The sequence below is a fragment of the Rhinoderma darwinii genome, chromosome 13, assembly GCF_050947455.1.
Source record: "Rhinoderma darwinii isolate aRhiDar2 chromosome 13, aRhiDar2.hap1, whole genome shotgun sequence".
NCBI lineage: Eukaryota > Metazoa > Chordata > Amphibia > Anura > Rhinodermatidae > Rhinoderma > Rhinoderma darwinii.
The window spans coordinates 15408489-15424870 of record NC_134699.1 but is presented as its reverse complement, the minus strand read 5'-3'; the positions used below and the strand labels follow the sequence as shown (position 1 = coordinate 15424870).

Sequence of the window (16382 nt, the reverse complement as noted above, 5' to 3'; positions counted from 1 at the left end):
GGCACACGTTCAAAAGCACGGAAGGAGAGAAGGAAGTGTTGTTCCAGCGCTGCATGGAGTTTTAAAATGGAAACGGGTTTCCAAGTTTAATGGTATTCAATTAAAAAATAGTCCAGAGGTATAGTCCTGATGTGAGGGTAAGCGTGCGGTAATGTCCTCAGAGCCTACGCGTTTCGGATGCTACTGCATCCTTAGTCTTGGCTGTAATGTCTTGGCATGTGAACATACCCTTACCGTTTACTGTGCCACGGTATCCTGCTCTGATACCAACCCTGCAGATGGCGGCTCCTAGTAAACATTTTGTGAGCTACATTCCAATTTTACCATCGTTATTGCAAATGTGTGTGTGAATCTGCAGAATGATAACCATTTTGTGCACTTAAAACATCAGCAAAGTTACTACACACACATTATGGTTCATGTATTCTTTGTAAGAACATGGTAATAGGTGTCGGTAAAGGGGTAATACAACAGAACTTGCTATGAGGGTACTTACACATTTTTGATGATCTCATGTGTTCTCAGAAAATGTGCCGACTGGGTCTGATTTCATACTCAGAAGAAAATCTAGATTATAAATGTACACATATTCGTCCGTCGAAGTGCGTAAGAACTTTAGTCACCGTTTTTAAGGTAAAAATGAATGAATGTTTATAATACAGCACTTTCCGAGTATTCAGTGATGTTGATGATGCATCTTAGGCCTCAACCAGAAGGGTGCATTAGGCCCTGTTCACATGACATTTTGACCCTACATCTATCGTGAATGTTGGGAAAGCTCCCTACGTACACGCTAAAAGTATAGCGTGTCCTTTTGGCCTCCATCGGGCTGGTATACGTCAGTATACCTTTATTTGTAGGATGGAATAACGTAGTATACTATGCTATTCCATCCTGAGGAATCCTGAAAAAAAAAAAACAACAAACATATACCGTGCGGTATACTTTTTTTTTTTTTACATAGGAGCCTATGTGTGACGGATGCTACTTTATGGCATCTGTCACAGGAATTCGTTAAATGTATACTTTGGAGAGCTATTCCCGGGAGAGAATCATGTAGTGCTCGGCCCAGGGAATCCTGCCCCAGGGAAGCCCCTAATGTCAGTGATATCAGGGGCTTTCATCTACGAATTCCCCGGCCAGAGCATAGGTAGCGCTCTGGCCGAGCCCCCCGAGACTGGAGAAGCCCATGACATCATTGTCTGTATATGGACAGTGACGTCAGCTCCAGCAGCAAAATCCTTGGCCAGAGCGTTGACGACGGTTTCATGCATCTCAAAGCCTCTGACATCACTGTCCATACGTGGACAGTGTCGTCAAGGGCTTCCCCAAGACAAGAGTCCCCGGCCTGGGGGCTTGCGATGTTCTTGCCGGGGACTCTATATTTGAAAGCGCCTCACATCACGGTCGATATATGTACGGTGACGTCAGCGCTGTGCCCATGGATTTTGTGCCTCCTCCCATCGTATACCTTCGGTGGAAGTGAAAAACGTAATGTGAACAGGCCCTTATACCCAGATTTTATTGCCTACTGAACTATACATTAAAGCACTACAGATCCCTATGGGATTCTTATGTCTGAGATCCGTCACTATCCTGTGCACCCGGTCTCCGATTAAAAGCATCCATCAGCAGCTGTTTTTACCATTTCTATCAACTGAAGTATATGGGAGTTACAGACCCCTGTTCTCCCGATAAGTTAGGGTCCCAGAAGTTGGACCCCCAGCTATCAGGCATTTTTGAAATTATGTATTATAAGACAGATGAACAAGGATGGGGCTTCTTATGAATGGTCATGGGGAGCCATTTTTTTTTAATTATGAAACTCAGACTCCTGAAACCTTGTACCTTTTCTTCTGGATTGCTCCTCGAATTCATCGAATACCCCCAGGCAATCTATACCATTCCTTTATGAACAGATCCAGCCCTATACACAACAACATGCCTCCGATAACCTCCAGAAAAGTGTGATAATTACATGCATGTTGCGTACGTAGACCCGCTTCCCTGTTTCATAGATGACATCATCAGAACTATTACTGGCCAGAACTAACCTAATGCCCCAGCAATTCTAGATCATTTAAAATTATTCACTGGGACATGTAAGACTGACCCTCCTCCATCTCTAGATGAGCATCTGGCTCCTCAGCTATTGGACAAAGTTCAGAGAAATGTGGAAATGTGCCGATCACAGGATTCCTGACATCAGATATACCCAGCCCGGCTTATTTGGCTTGCTGTGGAAGAATGATACTGACATAAACAAAGAGAGGGAGAACTAGTCTAAGAAACACACGAGAATGGAGACATGGATTTTTAACTATAGTTTTCTATATTTATGTATGCAAGGGTTAAGAAACTTGGTTTATCCAGAATTATACAAAAAGGATCTGCCTTTTTTTTCCCCCCGAAACAGCACCTCTCTTGTTTATGGGCTGTGTCCAGTATTACAGCTCAAACTCATTCACTTGAATACTGTAGTACCAGAGACAGCCAATGGACAAGAGCGGCGCTGTTTCTGGAATAAAAAGAAGACCCTTTTAACCCTGGACAACTGCTTTAAAATTAAGATATCACCATCCATTAGATGCCCTAATAGCTCTAAACAAGTGGGTGCAAAAGAGCCCAGGAAGCAGATCCCATTCTCCGCATCATAAAGAAGACATAAAGCATGCAGTTCTACAAGACTGAGTGTGATCACCTGATTTGTTCAGTGACATATTTGCTCTTTCCAACTAACCAACCAACCAGTGTTTAAATACAGGGAAGCTATTGTACATACTATGTTAGGCCTTATTCAGACAAACATTGTACGTCCATGTGCTGTCCGTTAAAAAAACAGACTTCACATGGAGCTATGCAATTCAATGGGGCTAATCAGACGCCCGTGATTTTTAACGCAGCATAATTCCGTTGCGTAAAACTCACTGCATGTCCTATTCTGGTTTGTTTTTGCGCATCACATTGCCCATTGAAGTCTATGGGCGCGTGAAAAACACAGACCGCACACGGACATCATCTGTGTGGTGTTCATGGTTCACGCAACAGTTGCTATAAAAAAACTAATAATGTGCACCAAGACTGACATTAAAAACTGATGCCACACGAAGAAACACGGAACTGGAAAGCGTCCAATACGGTCCGTTTTTTTGCCGGCACAAAACGGACACGCTCGTCTAAGGCCTTCGTGTTATTATGGCATCTCATACATGCCCTAAATCGTAAATGCACCCTTGTAACCAAGTTGTTTTTACCGCTGCAGAGCATCTAAAATAAAATAAAAAAGCAACGTTGCAAATTGTCTTGATTAAAAATCTAACATTTTGTTCCTGCAGTTCTTATTGAGGCATATGAGTCTCCATGGTAACAGACTACAAACCAACCCTGTGTAGTCTGATCCTGCAGTTGTAATCTCTTCTATCTATCCCCTACTTCTTGCTAACCTATCAAATGTAAGTTTTTTAATTTTAAAATAGTATCAGTACTAGGTTCCTAATAGTATTCTTACTGTTGAGGCTGTCCATACTATCTTAAAGGGTAAGTAAACGTTTGGCAAACTTCTGACATGTCATAGTTACATGTCAGAAGTTTCGATTGGTGGGGGTCCGAGCACTGAGATCCTCAACGATCGCTAAAACGAAGCAGCAGAAGCGCTCATACAAGCGATCAGCCGCTTCCTTTCTGTTAGGCTTTTTTTCAGAAATCAATGTATCGGAGGACGGGCTCAATAGAAAGTCAATGAGCCCGTACTCCGATACATCGGCTTTCCGCAAAAAGCAGAACAGAAACGAAGCGGCTGAGCACCCACACGAGCATTTCTGCCGCTTCGTTTTAGCGATTGGTGGGGGTTTCAATGCTCGGACCCCACCAATCAAAACTTCTGACATGTCACTATGACATGTCAGAAGTTTGTTGAACGTTTACTTACCCTTTAAGGGTATGTTCACACGCACTAATTACGGACGTAATTCGGCCGTTTTTGGCCCGAATTACGTCCGAAAATAGGGCCTCAATAGCGTTGACAAACATCTGCCCATTGAAAGCAATGGGCAGACGTTTGTCTGTTCACACGAGGCGTAATTTACGCGCCGCTGTCAAATGACGGCGCGTAAATAGACGCCCGCGTCAAAGAAGTGACCTGTCACTTCTTTGGCCGTAATTGGAGCCGTTATTCATTGACTCCAATGAATAGCAGCGCCAATTACGTCCGGAATGGACGCGGCGTTCAAGCGCCTGCACATGCCGTTACGGCTGAAATTACAGGGATGTTTTCAGGCTGAAACATCCCCGTAATTTCAGCCGTTACGGACGCCCTCGTGTGAACATACCCTCACTGTATTTCTTGTCTTGAACCTCATTAGATAATATCCCAGCACAGTTTAGAAGAAATGGGATCTTACATATGAATGAAAAACATAAGTAGGATTGTACCACATGTAGACAGCAGTCTTCCTGAAGTCACGGCTGAGAAGTAGGATATTGCGGATATAATATAAACGGAGGCAAGACAAGAACTGCTTCAAGAAATAACCACAAGACTTCAATACAAATGCCAAAGACTACAAGTACTTTATAAAATGTACTGTTGAGCATTGTGCACAGGAACTGCTGAGGAAGTATCATCCGGCGTCCACCACCCCAACCTATGAAATACTCCACACTATAATATCTTTTTATATATATATATATATATATATCAGCAGGAAAGGCCTGGTAACCTTCATTATTTATTTATTTTATTTATATTTTGCTCACATATTACTACACTATGCTCTACACAGATTATAAGACACAATATAACTTCTCAAGCATGCACTAGGACCAATTTCATATAAAAAGCACACACGAAATCCTGCGCATCGATGTCCTGTTCTGGTGCGTGCGCACAACAGAAGACCATAGCGGTGCATGCGCAGTAACTAGATTTGAGGCCCGGACGAAGCAGGGAAGAGTGTGGGACCATACATGATGGGCGCATGCATGCTATCTTAGACGAGATTTCTGAATTCAGGGCGGGCCAGTTTTCGATGGTGGGTGGGCATAAGAAGAGGAACGAACAAGACTTCTGGATTATTACCATAAAAGGCTTAAAATATTTTCAGACTGTTATTTACGGTCGGAGCAGGAGTTTAGGAGCGGGGATAACGGCCATGAACTTTTGACAGCAACGGCCAGCGAGGGGTGAGTAGAGTTCAATAGGTGAAATGCTGGAGACAGGTTCCCTTTATTAAAGCATATCTCCAATTACATTACCTCCAAATCAATTTTTACACAGGTCAATAGAGCATTAAAAAAAACAACATTACAATATAATACCTAACTTGTGTAGATAGGTTATTCCAGTCCTGAGTTATAGCCGCTGATTGAATAACAATAACTATATCATTTAACTATTAATAACAAAGTTCCAAATACTATAAAGAAATTAAGCAGCACAGAATCCTAGATCTAAAAAACCCGAAAAGGTGGACATTTACTGTAACGGTGATTTTTGCGAGAAGCATTCAGAAATCGTACACATTTTATAAAAGAGATCCCGGCATACTATTCAGCTGAGACAATGCATCATGTTTGCTTTTGGACAACTGCCGCCATTCATGGACACCAGGCTTAGACCATCATCACTGTTATCTGATGGGTACCATGAACCCACTGACAGCGAAAAAAGTGAGCTGTCATCACTGACGGACTCATCCCCGCTAGCTGCTTAAACAATTATGGGTGTAGGTAATGAAGATGTCTTTTGCTTGGCCTTAGTCGTGAGGCATGTGATATATATACATACCAAACCTAATCTCCGCCGGCATCTCCAGTATCTAATCTTTCAGCCATTACCACAGCCATTTGGATGCTATGTAATACCAAAGAGACGCATGTGGTTTTTGAAATGTGCAAACAATATCCAAAAAGTGACTAATGAAGGACAAATATTTGGTATCAGACACACAGATGTTTCGGCTAGAGCGGTTATATATATATACCGAAAGTAAATCCAGCAGCACTCCGATGTTCAAAAGTGAAAAAAAGTGGTTTATTATGCCAGCATGGCAGGTACAATGCAACGTTTTCGTCCCACCTTGGGACCTTTTTCAAGCATCTCTTTGCTGGTATATATATATATATATATATATATATACTTATTAGCTACAGTTAACATGACGCTCCACCTGTTAATATTGCTTCTATAGTCAATTTATTATGAATAAAGTAAGTGGTTAGGTACGACCAGCACATGTGTACAAAGTACCCCCAAAATATCTAATCAAAGAATAGCAGGACTCTACCATATCAGATAAAGAAATTGAGAACCAAGAGTCACAAGGCTACACATATTGTAGAAAATAAATTTTATTTCATATAAATATATAAACATATAACATACGTAATAAAAAACAGAGCGAGGTTTCTAAAAAAAAGAGAAGAAAGTTATATATGAACCACTCCAAACTACTGTTGAATCGCAGGAATGGTACAGATGCAACACCAAATCACAAGGGCATAGTATACAAATACACCTTTACACAGGGACATATAAAGAAATTGAGAACCAAGAGTCACAAGGCTACACATATTGTAGAAAATAAATTTTATTTCATATAAATATATAAACATATAACATACGTAATAAAAAACAGAGCGAGGTTTCTAAAAAAAAGAGAAGAAAGTTATATATGAACCACTCCAAACTACTGTTGAATCGCAGGAATGGTACAGATGCAACACCAAATCACAAGGGCATAGTATACAAATACACCTTTACACAGGGACATAGATGCGGTAAACCAAAGTATTATATACAAGGTCATGAGGTCAGCAAGTAAATTGCAATAGTGCATAATCCCTATCAACTGCTGTCCAATATGTTACATAACCATAATATCATGTCACCGCATATGCTAAACATCTTAATTAGCGATCTGCAAACAAGTGTATTCCGAGGGAAAACCCCGGTGCCATATATCCAGAGGGAATATGACCTGAATGTACCCAAAGGTGAAAAACACTTCCGAACTGGAGTCAACCAGAGGAAGTCAATGTATCAGATCTTACCCATTGATGTGGTGAGCCTGCGATCCACGTGGTCCATGTGACAAAGAATAACACCCCTTTTTTTTAGAAACCTCGCTCTGTTTTTTATTACGTATGTTATATGTTTATATATTTATATGAAATAAAATTTATTTTCTACAATATGTGTAGCCTTGTGACTCTTGGTTCTCAATTTCTTTATAGTCAATTTATATATAATCTAAGATCTCTGTAATATAGTTTCAAAAGAGGCGAAATAATCTAAACCGTAAGAATGATAGTAAAGGTAAACTATGGAGCTGTAGATATATTTTCGCACTATAAAAAAGTAGAGCTTCACCTTAAAAAAAGATCACGATGGCGGTGATCTAATTACCACATAATTATTCTGCAGTGGCCACTACAGGAGAAATGTGGTATTGCATAGAACTCATTAACATAAATGGGCAGCGATGCAATATATGGTTGCAATAAGTCCTCCAGAACGGGAGCGGCTCTGTGCAGTGGCTCTCTGCTCTGGCTAATAGAGTGGGGTCCTGCACACGGGATGTCCATATACCCTTATAGGGCATGTGGACTGGACAATCCCTTTAAGCAACCATTTAAATATAAAAATAAAACAAATCAGTTACCAGTCCAAGATAATATATGTTTTCAATTGCAAATCTTAAAATGGCATATAGAATTATTAACCAGAAAATAAAGTAAGGTTACTCCATAATAGAATCCTAAGGGTGCCCATATCATTTAGCCAGATAATTATCTTCAAATGTAATATCTCAAGAATGTCCCAGTCATGAGCATCAGTTTGCACAAAAATACTCCTCCGGGTATAAATCGCTCCTCCAGGATATCTTTTGGTAGCTTCTAATATAGGATCTATCCCCAAACTGAGATGTGGTCTCATAGCCGAGTTCTCTCGCATTGCCACATGGTGGAGTTACGTGCCTCCTGTTATAAAAAGGAAACCAATTGTGTTATACCTGTGTGTGCCCAGCGGGCAAATTATCAAAACATTTTTGGACTTGAGCATTTACTTGCCCTATGCATTCACTGCTGGAGATTTGTCCCATTGGACATATAATGCTGAAGAATATGGCCTAATTCTGCCCCCTTGTGGTTATAGCAGAAGATACATTGAATTTCAGAAAAATTCCAGAATCACACACACAGTTTTGGTTCAGTTTTTTTTTTGCAGAATACAGAAGTGGATACAAATAAACGGAGAGGCCGCATGCTTTCCTTTATATCTTTCCTTCATTTTGGATCCGTTTCTGGCTTTGGCTCAAAAAACTGAGCCAAAAACTGGATCAAAACTGTGTGTGTGATCCTTGTCTCAAAGAACTGCTCAAGTCATGTATCTTCTTGACCTTAAAGAGGTATTCCTATAATTTAATGTAATGGCATATAGCGAAGATTGGTCGGAGTTTGAGCTTTAGGACCAATGCTGATCCAGAGAATGAATGGACGTGAATAACAATCTATTGCATAAAAAAAACTAACAAGGTCTAAGTGGGTGTTTTTTTGCTTTTTACAATCTTTTTGTTAGAAGGGTGTCCCCTTACTGGGGCAGCATGGTGGTATTGCAGTGCTGGGGTCCTTGATTCAAATCCAATGAAGGACAACATCCGCATGGAGTTTCTACGTTCTCCCCGTGTTTGCGTGGGTTTCCTCCGGGTACTCCGGTTTCCTCCCACACCCCAAAAACATACCAATAGGGAATTTAGATTGAGCGCTACAATGGGGACATTAAGTAAGGACCTCTGTACAGCGCTGCGGAATATGTTGGCACTATATAAGTAACAGAAATAATATTAATAAAGGGGCTCCCGGCTTCAAGTATTCAATTCCCCTGCAGTGCCACCACAGGTAAAATGAAGCATTACATGGCACCCATTGAGATCAAAAACCTGTTATAATGCATGGAAGTTTTGGATCCTCCATAAAGAGTGATGCTCTTTGTAGCCGCTGTCTGCTTTGGCTAATAGAAGGAGTTCAGGACCCTCATCTATTAACTAAGAATTCCCTAAAAGGGTATTTAAAAATGTGTATATAAAAATCGATAAACCCTTTTGCTCCCCCTACCGCCTTAAATCTTGTATTAGTATATATATTTATTTATGGATGTCTACCTGGTGCTAACAACTTTCCTCACCTGCTTTGTGTAATGAAATGTAGAGATATCTGATGAAGACTCAAAGTCTGAACACGCGGTGAAGTCTGCAGATTGAGAAGAAGAAGATGTGCTAGACTGTGGCATCAAGGTGGAAATCCAAAGTCTGCGGAGAGAAGCATAAATAATTTATTAATAAAATACAGAAAGAAAATACATTACTATAGCCCTTTACCATAGTCTCTTGATGACTGGGCTTACAGAACATTAAAGGAGTTGTACAGAGTTTACTGGATTGTGTGCGCCATCCTGCAACTTTGTTGCTTCCTGATTAATTAATAACCATTTGTTTGTATAATCAGTTGCGTCGAGTCGATTCTTTTTGTTACTGTGAGTTACTACATCTGTCACGATACATTCTGTGGACTCAGATCAATATATAGGAAAAAGCTGTACATAAAAAGGCCACGTTCCAAGAGAATGAAAACTAAATATAAACTGAAATAAAAAACTCTGCCTATTGATCATAACCCCAAGTTGCAAACCTCAATAATTGTATTCTTTATGTAGCTCTAGACTAAATCCTAACGGTGGAACTGTCTCCGTTAGCCACGAAAACGATTCACACAGAATTCCAGAAAGCCGATGTTGCGGTGTACGGGCTCACAGACTTTCTATTGAGCCCGTACACCGATACATCAGATTTCTGGAAAAAGCTGAACAGAAACAAAGTAGCTCAGCGCTCACACGAGCACTTCTGCTGCTTCGTTTTAGCTATTGGTGGGGGTCTCAGTGCTCGGACCCCCACTGATCAAAACTTCTGACATGTCACTATGAAATGTCAGAAGTTTGTTGAACGTTTCGTTCCCCTATAGAATAATACGTAAGTCACTACTTTTGGGTAATGCTTATCTAGTATTTCTGTTCTTCAGTGTCAGCTGAGTGCTGTTTAGCTGCACGGGCGAAAGAGAATCTGAGGTAGTGTGAAATCCACATTCTGTCTCATCCTCGCGCAGCTCTGCCTGTTCTGATCAACATCTGTATATAAGCACAAGCCCTTCACAAGCTCAGAAGGAGGTGGTTTCTTTTTCTCATCATTTCTTTAGCAGCTGTTGCGTGAAAACCGCATGGCACACGGATATGCGTCCGTGTGCTGTCCATGATTTTCACGCACCCATTGACTTCAATGGGTGCGTGATGCGCAAAAAACACACAAGAATAGAACATGCATTGAGTTTCACGCAGCGGACAGACGCTGCGTGAAATACACTGAATGTCTGAATGGCCCCATTGACTTGCATAGGTCCGTGTGACGTCCGTTGTTTTAACGCTCGTAACACAGACGTGAAATACGCTTGTGTGAATAAGGCCTTACACTCGTTGTTCAAAGTAATCTCTTGTTTGGCTCATGTTTTCTTACTCGTACATATTTCCATAAAATTGCAGAATCAAGGGTGAAAAACAGAGCATAATGTAAAGTGGGGCGGTCTACATCCAGTACTGGAGTCAGACAGGGGATGCCCGACCATTGAGAAAGCTGCCTGATAAAATCTAGCGTGTGTGTCTTATGTACTCCTATACTACAATGAAGGAAATAAGTATTTGATCCCTTGCTGATTTTGTAAGTTTGCCCACTGTCAAAGTCATGAACAGTCTAGAATTTTTAGGCTAGGTTAATTTTACCAGTGAGAGATAGGTTATCTAAAAAAAAAAAAGAAAATCACATTGTCAAAATTCTATATATTTATTTGCATTGTGCACACAGAAATAAGTATTTGATCCCCTACCAACCATTAAGAGTTCAGCCTCCTCCAGACCAGTTACACGCTCCAAATCAACTTGGTGCCTGCATTAAAGACAGCTCTTACATGGTCACCTGTATAAAAGACTCCTGTCCACAGACTCAATGAATCAGTCTGACTCTAACCTCTACAACATGGGCAAGACCAAAGAGCTTTCTAAGGATGTCAGGGACAAGATCATAGACCTGCACAAGGCTGGAATGGGCTACAAAACCATAAGTAAGACGCTGGGTGAGAAGGAGACAACTGTTGGAGCAATAGTAAGAAAATGGAAGACATACAAAATGACTGTCAATCGACATCGATCGGGGGATCCATGCAAAATCTCACCTCGTGGGGTATCCTTGATCCTGAGGAAGGTGAGAGCTCAGCCGAAAACTACACGGGGGGAAATTCTTAATGATCTCAAGGCAGCTGGGACCACAGTCACCAAGAAAACCATTGGTAACACATTACGCCGTAATGGATTAAAATCCTGCAGTGCCCGCAAGGTCCCCCTGCTCAAGAAGGCACATGTACAGGCCCGTCTGAAGTTTGCAAATGAACATCTGGATGATTCTGAGAGTGATTGGGAGAAGGTGCTGTGGTCAGATGAGACTAAAATTGAGCTCTTTGGCATTAACTCAACTCGCCGTCTTTGGAGGAAGAGAAATGCTGCCTATGACCCAAAGAACACCGTCCCCACTGTCAAGCATGGAGGAGGAAACGTTATGTTTTGGGGGTGTTTCTCTGCTAAGGGCACAGGACTACTTCACCGCATCAATGGGAGAATGGATGGAGCCATGTACCGTCAAATCCTGAGTGACAACCTCCTTCCCTCCACCAGGACATTAAAAATGGCTCGTGGCTGGGTCTTCCAGCACGACAATGACCCGAAACATACAGCCAAGGCAACAAAGGAGTGGCTCAAAAAGAAGCACATTAAGGTCATGGAGTGGCCTAGCCAGTCTCCAGACCTTAATCCCATCTAATACTTATGGAGGGAGCTGAAGATCCGAGTCGCCAAGCGACAGCCTCGAAATCTTAATGATTTACAGATGATCTGCAAAGAGGAGTGGGCCAAAATTCCATCTAACATGTGTGCAAACCTCATCATCAACTACAAAAAACGTCTGACTGCTGTGTTTGCCAACAAGGGTTTTGCCACCAAGTATTAAGTCTTGTTTGCCAAAGGGATCAAATACTTATTTCACTGTGCACAATGCAAATAAATATACAGGGTGGGCCATTTATATGGATACACCTAAATAAAATGGGAATGGTTGGTGATATTAACTTCCTGTTTGTGGCACATTAGTATATGGGATGGGGGAAACTTTTCAAGGTGGGTGTTGACCATGGCGACCATTTTGAAGTCGGCCATTTTGGATCCAACTTTAGTTTTTTCAATGGGAAGAGGGTCATGTGACACATCAAACTTATCGAGAATTTCACAAGGAAAACAATGGTGTGCTTGGTTTTAACGTTACTTTATTATTTCATGAGTTATTTACAAGTTTCTGACCACTTATAAAATGTGTTCAAAGTGCTGCCCATTGTGTTGGATTGTCAATGCAACCCTCTTCTCCCACTCTTCACACACTGATACCAACACCGCAGAAGAAATGCTAGCACAGGCTTCCAGTATCCGTAGTTTCAGTTCCTGCACATCTCGTATCTTCACAGCATAGACAATTGCCTTCAGATGACCCCAAAGATAAAAGTCTAAGGGGGTCAGATCGGGAGGCATTTCTTCTGCGCTGTTGCTATCAGTGTGTGAAGAGTGGGAGAAGACGGTTGCATTGACAATCCAACACAATGGGCAGCACTTTGAACACATTTTATAAGTGGTCAGAAACTTGTAAATAACTCATGAAAGAATAAAGTAACATTAAAACCAAGCACACCATTGTTTTTCTTGTGAAATTCTCGATAAGTTTGATGTGTCACATGACCCTCTTCCCATTGAAAAAACGAAAGTTGGATACAAAATGGCCGACTTCAAAATGGCCGCCATGGTCAACACCCAGCTTGAAAAGTTTCCCCCTCCCATATACTAATGTGCCACAAACAGGAAGTTAATATCACCAACCATTCCCATTTTATTTAGGTGTATCCATATAAATGGCCCACCCTGTATATAATTTTGACAATGTGATTTTCAGTTTGTTTTTATATATAATCTATCTCTCACTGGTAAAATTAACCTAGCCTAAAAATTCTAGACTGTTCATGTCTTTGACAGTGGGCAAACTTACAAAATCAGCAAGGGATCAAATACTTATTTCCTTCACTGTATATGGAGATGTTTTCTATGTTTGCATGGTTCTGTGTATGCAATGAAAAGTTTATAAAAGTGAATGGCTTGCGCTACTTACCTAGTTCTCCCAGATTTAGAAATTGTCTTCATTTTCATTCTCCGGATCAAGAAAGGGAGGGATCCTAGGAACGCAGACAGAAGAATACAGCAACTGCTAATGACATACGCTAGCTGTAATGTTGTGAGGGATGATCGGCAGCACTCCCCACCATAACATAGAGAAGTCCTCTGCTGACACCTAGGAGACATATACAATAAGAAAAGTAAGCGACTACATAATGTATTGCTGTAAGGTTTAAATATTATTTACAACACCTGGTACGTTCCTGCATTACACAAACAGCCCATTGATTTCAAAAGACACTGTGTAATGCTTCATTTTCCCTGTGGGGGTGCTGCAGTGTGGGAACACGTGCTGCTAAGTTCCCACCCAGGTTACAGCTGATTGGCTTCAGAAGAGGGGCACCCTGTGATCAGATTATCATTGGGGGACCCTTATAACACAACAGATTTCCAGGACAGCCTCTTTAAGACATTACAAGGATTTCAAGGAGGACAGCCTCTTTAAGACATTACAATTCTAAAAAGACTTTCTACATTGGTACCTATAGGCACAGGATAATACAATATAAATATATTTACAACATACATTGTTTATTGGGCATAACATATACGTAATTATTTATCTCACCTGCACATTGCCCCAATATTTTCCACAATAACACAGTGGCCATTTTTACCACAGTAGATGCCATCAATGTCACACTGGCTTTTGCAAACGCCACCATATTCCTTGTATCCAGGTTTACAATATATCGGTCCAGGATTTTGGTTCATTGTTGCCTCCAATGGCCTGAATATTCCATCATGTAACCCTTCACTGAGATTACTGCCTGTAACTCTTGGTGCCTCAGTGTATTTATTGTTGGTAGGACTAGGGGAGGTGTTGTAAGATGATTGCTGTATCGTGGCCAGAGGACCCGAAAGGCGGAATTCAAGTTTTTCTTGAGCGCTGCCATTATTTGGGGTCAAAGTTACAATTGTTCCCTCATGGTCCAGACTCTGTTCAGAATCATAACTCCCACTACCTTCTGCTTGTGAGAGAATGTCACTATGTGACCAGAGATGTGCCTGATTGTCAGCTTTGTAGGGTCCGGAATGTGTTTCCACAGGTCGTATAGTATGTGAGAATATATCTATTATGGGTATGTCCTCTATTGGTACCACCATTCCCCATAACTGCAGATTGTCTGGAGAAAGCTCACTGTCCCTTAGTCCATCTCTTGTAGGAAGGACTGTCACTGAAGTTTGTTCTGAACCTCTATTAGGAAAATAATTAATGTGTTCATTTGCAAAAGTCACTAAGGAGGACTCCGTTTCTTTTGGGTGATCTTCTGTAAGAATTGGTTCCTTGGATGCCACCTTCCCTTCACTCTCTAAGAATTTCAGTTTTCTATTTCTAGGATGATCTAGAGAAAAATCTTCTCTTGGTCCATCCATTGTGATCAGCTTCTGCTTTTCCTTCCCATCTCTCTTCTGTAGGACTTCCACTCGAGTATTGTAATACTTTGCTCCTCTAGGTTGATTATGTGTCAATGGGTTTTCCTCATTTAACACCTCTCCATCAATCATAGGTGGCAATGCCAGATGTCCAACATCTCCCCAATTCTCTGGTAGTAATTCACTTTTTTGGAATTCACCATTGCCAGGCTTGACTTTCCAAGACGTAGACTGTCTTTCTCCTTTTGGTTGTTTTTCCCTCCAAGATCTGGTGAAAAGTTCAATTCTTCTGGACCTTAGGTTCTTGCGTTTAACCCCTTTGTATCCCTTACCGTCCTCTCTTTCCAGCATCCGCTGTGACTCCCTGACTTTGGCACGTTTTCTGGGCTGGTTGCGGTTCTTTGACCGACTTTTCCTTTTTAAATATTTTTTGACCAGTTTAACATATTCTAATTCTTGCTGCCCCTTACTTTGAGAAACCTTGTATTTTGGATTATCTTGTTTTACCACTACATCCTTTCTCCTCCCGCCTACATGTATGGTTTGACCATTGTGTGGACTTTTTTGAACTTTGTCCAAACCACTCCTTGTAGACTTGTTTTTAGCAGATGGACGTAGATGTAGGAATAGTACTCGTATGTCAATGTCCTTCTTTGGATTACTTATTGTGTATTTCATGAACTCCTTAAAAATGTTTCTCTCCTCCAGTATTTCCTTGTGGTCCACTAACAAAGGAAAGAAATGGGGGAAAAAAAATTAGTTTTTGGAAATACCTACCTGAACATCATTATCTCTGACACAAAATTAGGCCTCGTGCACAGGGCAGAGTTTTAAAGGGTTTTCCCCGTCTCAAGCATTTATGGCAAATCTACATATCCACATATACCTCTGTGGAGAACAGCGCTCCCTTAACACTTGTTCGGCCTTGCCAAGCAAGCGCTGCTCAGCTATTTCCATTACCCCCGTAGAACAGAATGGAGAGACGCGGGAATGCGTGACCACATTTCCACTTAGCCTCCGCCTGGAATCGGTGGCCTTTTAGCTGAAACCTGAATCTATCAGACATTAATGGCACATCCTGTGGATATGCCATAAATGTCTGTGATCGGAACGCTTTGGTCCTATTAGATGTTCCCTCATTACAATATACTGTACATTCACCATATAAAGTCAAAACTGTAAATTAAAAAATATCATGGCCAGATAATATTTTATAGTGTCTATCAACTGGTAGCCGGCCGCGGTCTTTACAGACAATTTTCGACCTTTGCAGTATTTTTTTTTTTTTTAAGAATCCTGGATGTACACAACAATCGCTTCCTAACATTAATGGGGAGGAGCTGCAATACCAGACACAACCTATAATATAAGAGTGGAGCTATTTCTGGATAAAAAAGACCCTTTAAAAGATAGTGGCTAATGACCTTAAGCAGTTATGTACTTGTTTCATAACTCGAAGTCTCTGCTTTCTGAACTTCAGGTTACAAGCTTATTAACCGTTCAGAAGTTTTGTGGTTAAAGGTGATCTGTCAGCAGGTCCCTTCCTATATGCCGGCATTATGCCCTGAACAAAAAGCAAATATCTACTCTACTGACGAGGTTCCCTTTACTACTGTACACATATCAGAAATGTGCACTG

At 41.1% G+C, this 16382-nt stretch overlaps 1 protein-coding gene across 1 annotated transcript; it reads right to left on the bottom strand.

The window, feature by feature from the left end:
* Positions 1 to 7760: 7760 nt before the first annotated feature.
* Positions 7761 to 15456, bottom strand: LOC142665837 (uncharacterized). The gene is made up of 4 exons (XM_075845613.1): positions 13935 to 15456; positions 13302 to 13481; positions 9185 to 9308; positions 7761 to 7980 (listed from the first exon to the last, which is right to left on the bottom strand). Exons 1-4 carry the CDS (start codon positions 15419 to 15421, stop codon positions 7933 to 7935), a joined length of 1839 nt encoding a protein of 612 aa, XP_075701728.1. The 5' UTR covers positions 15422 to 15456; the 3' UTR covers positions 7761 to 7932.
* Positions 15457 to 16382: the final 926 nt, after the last annotated feature.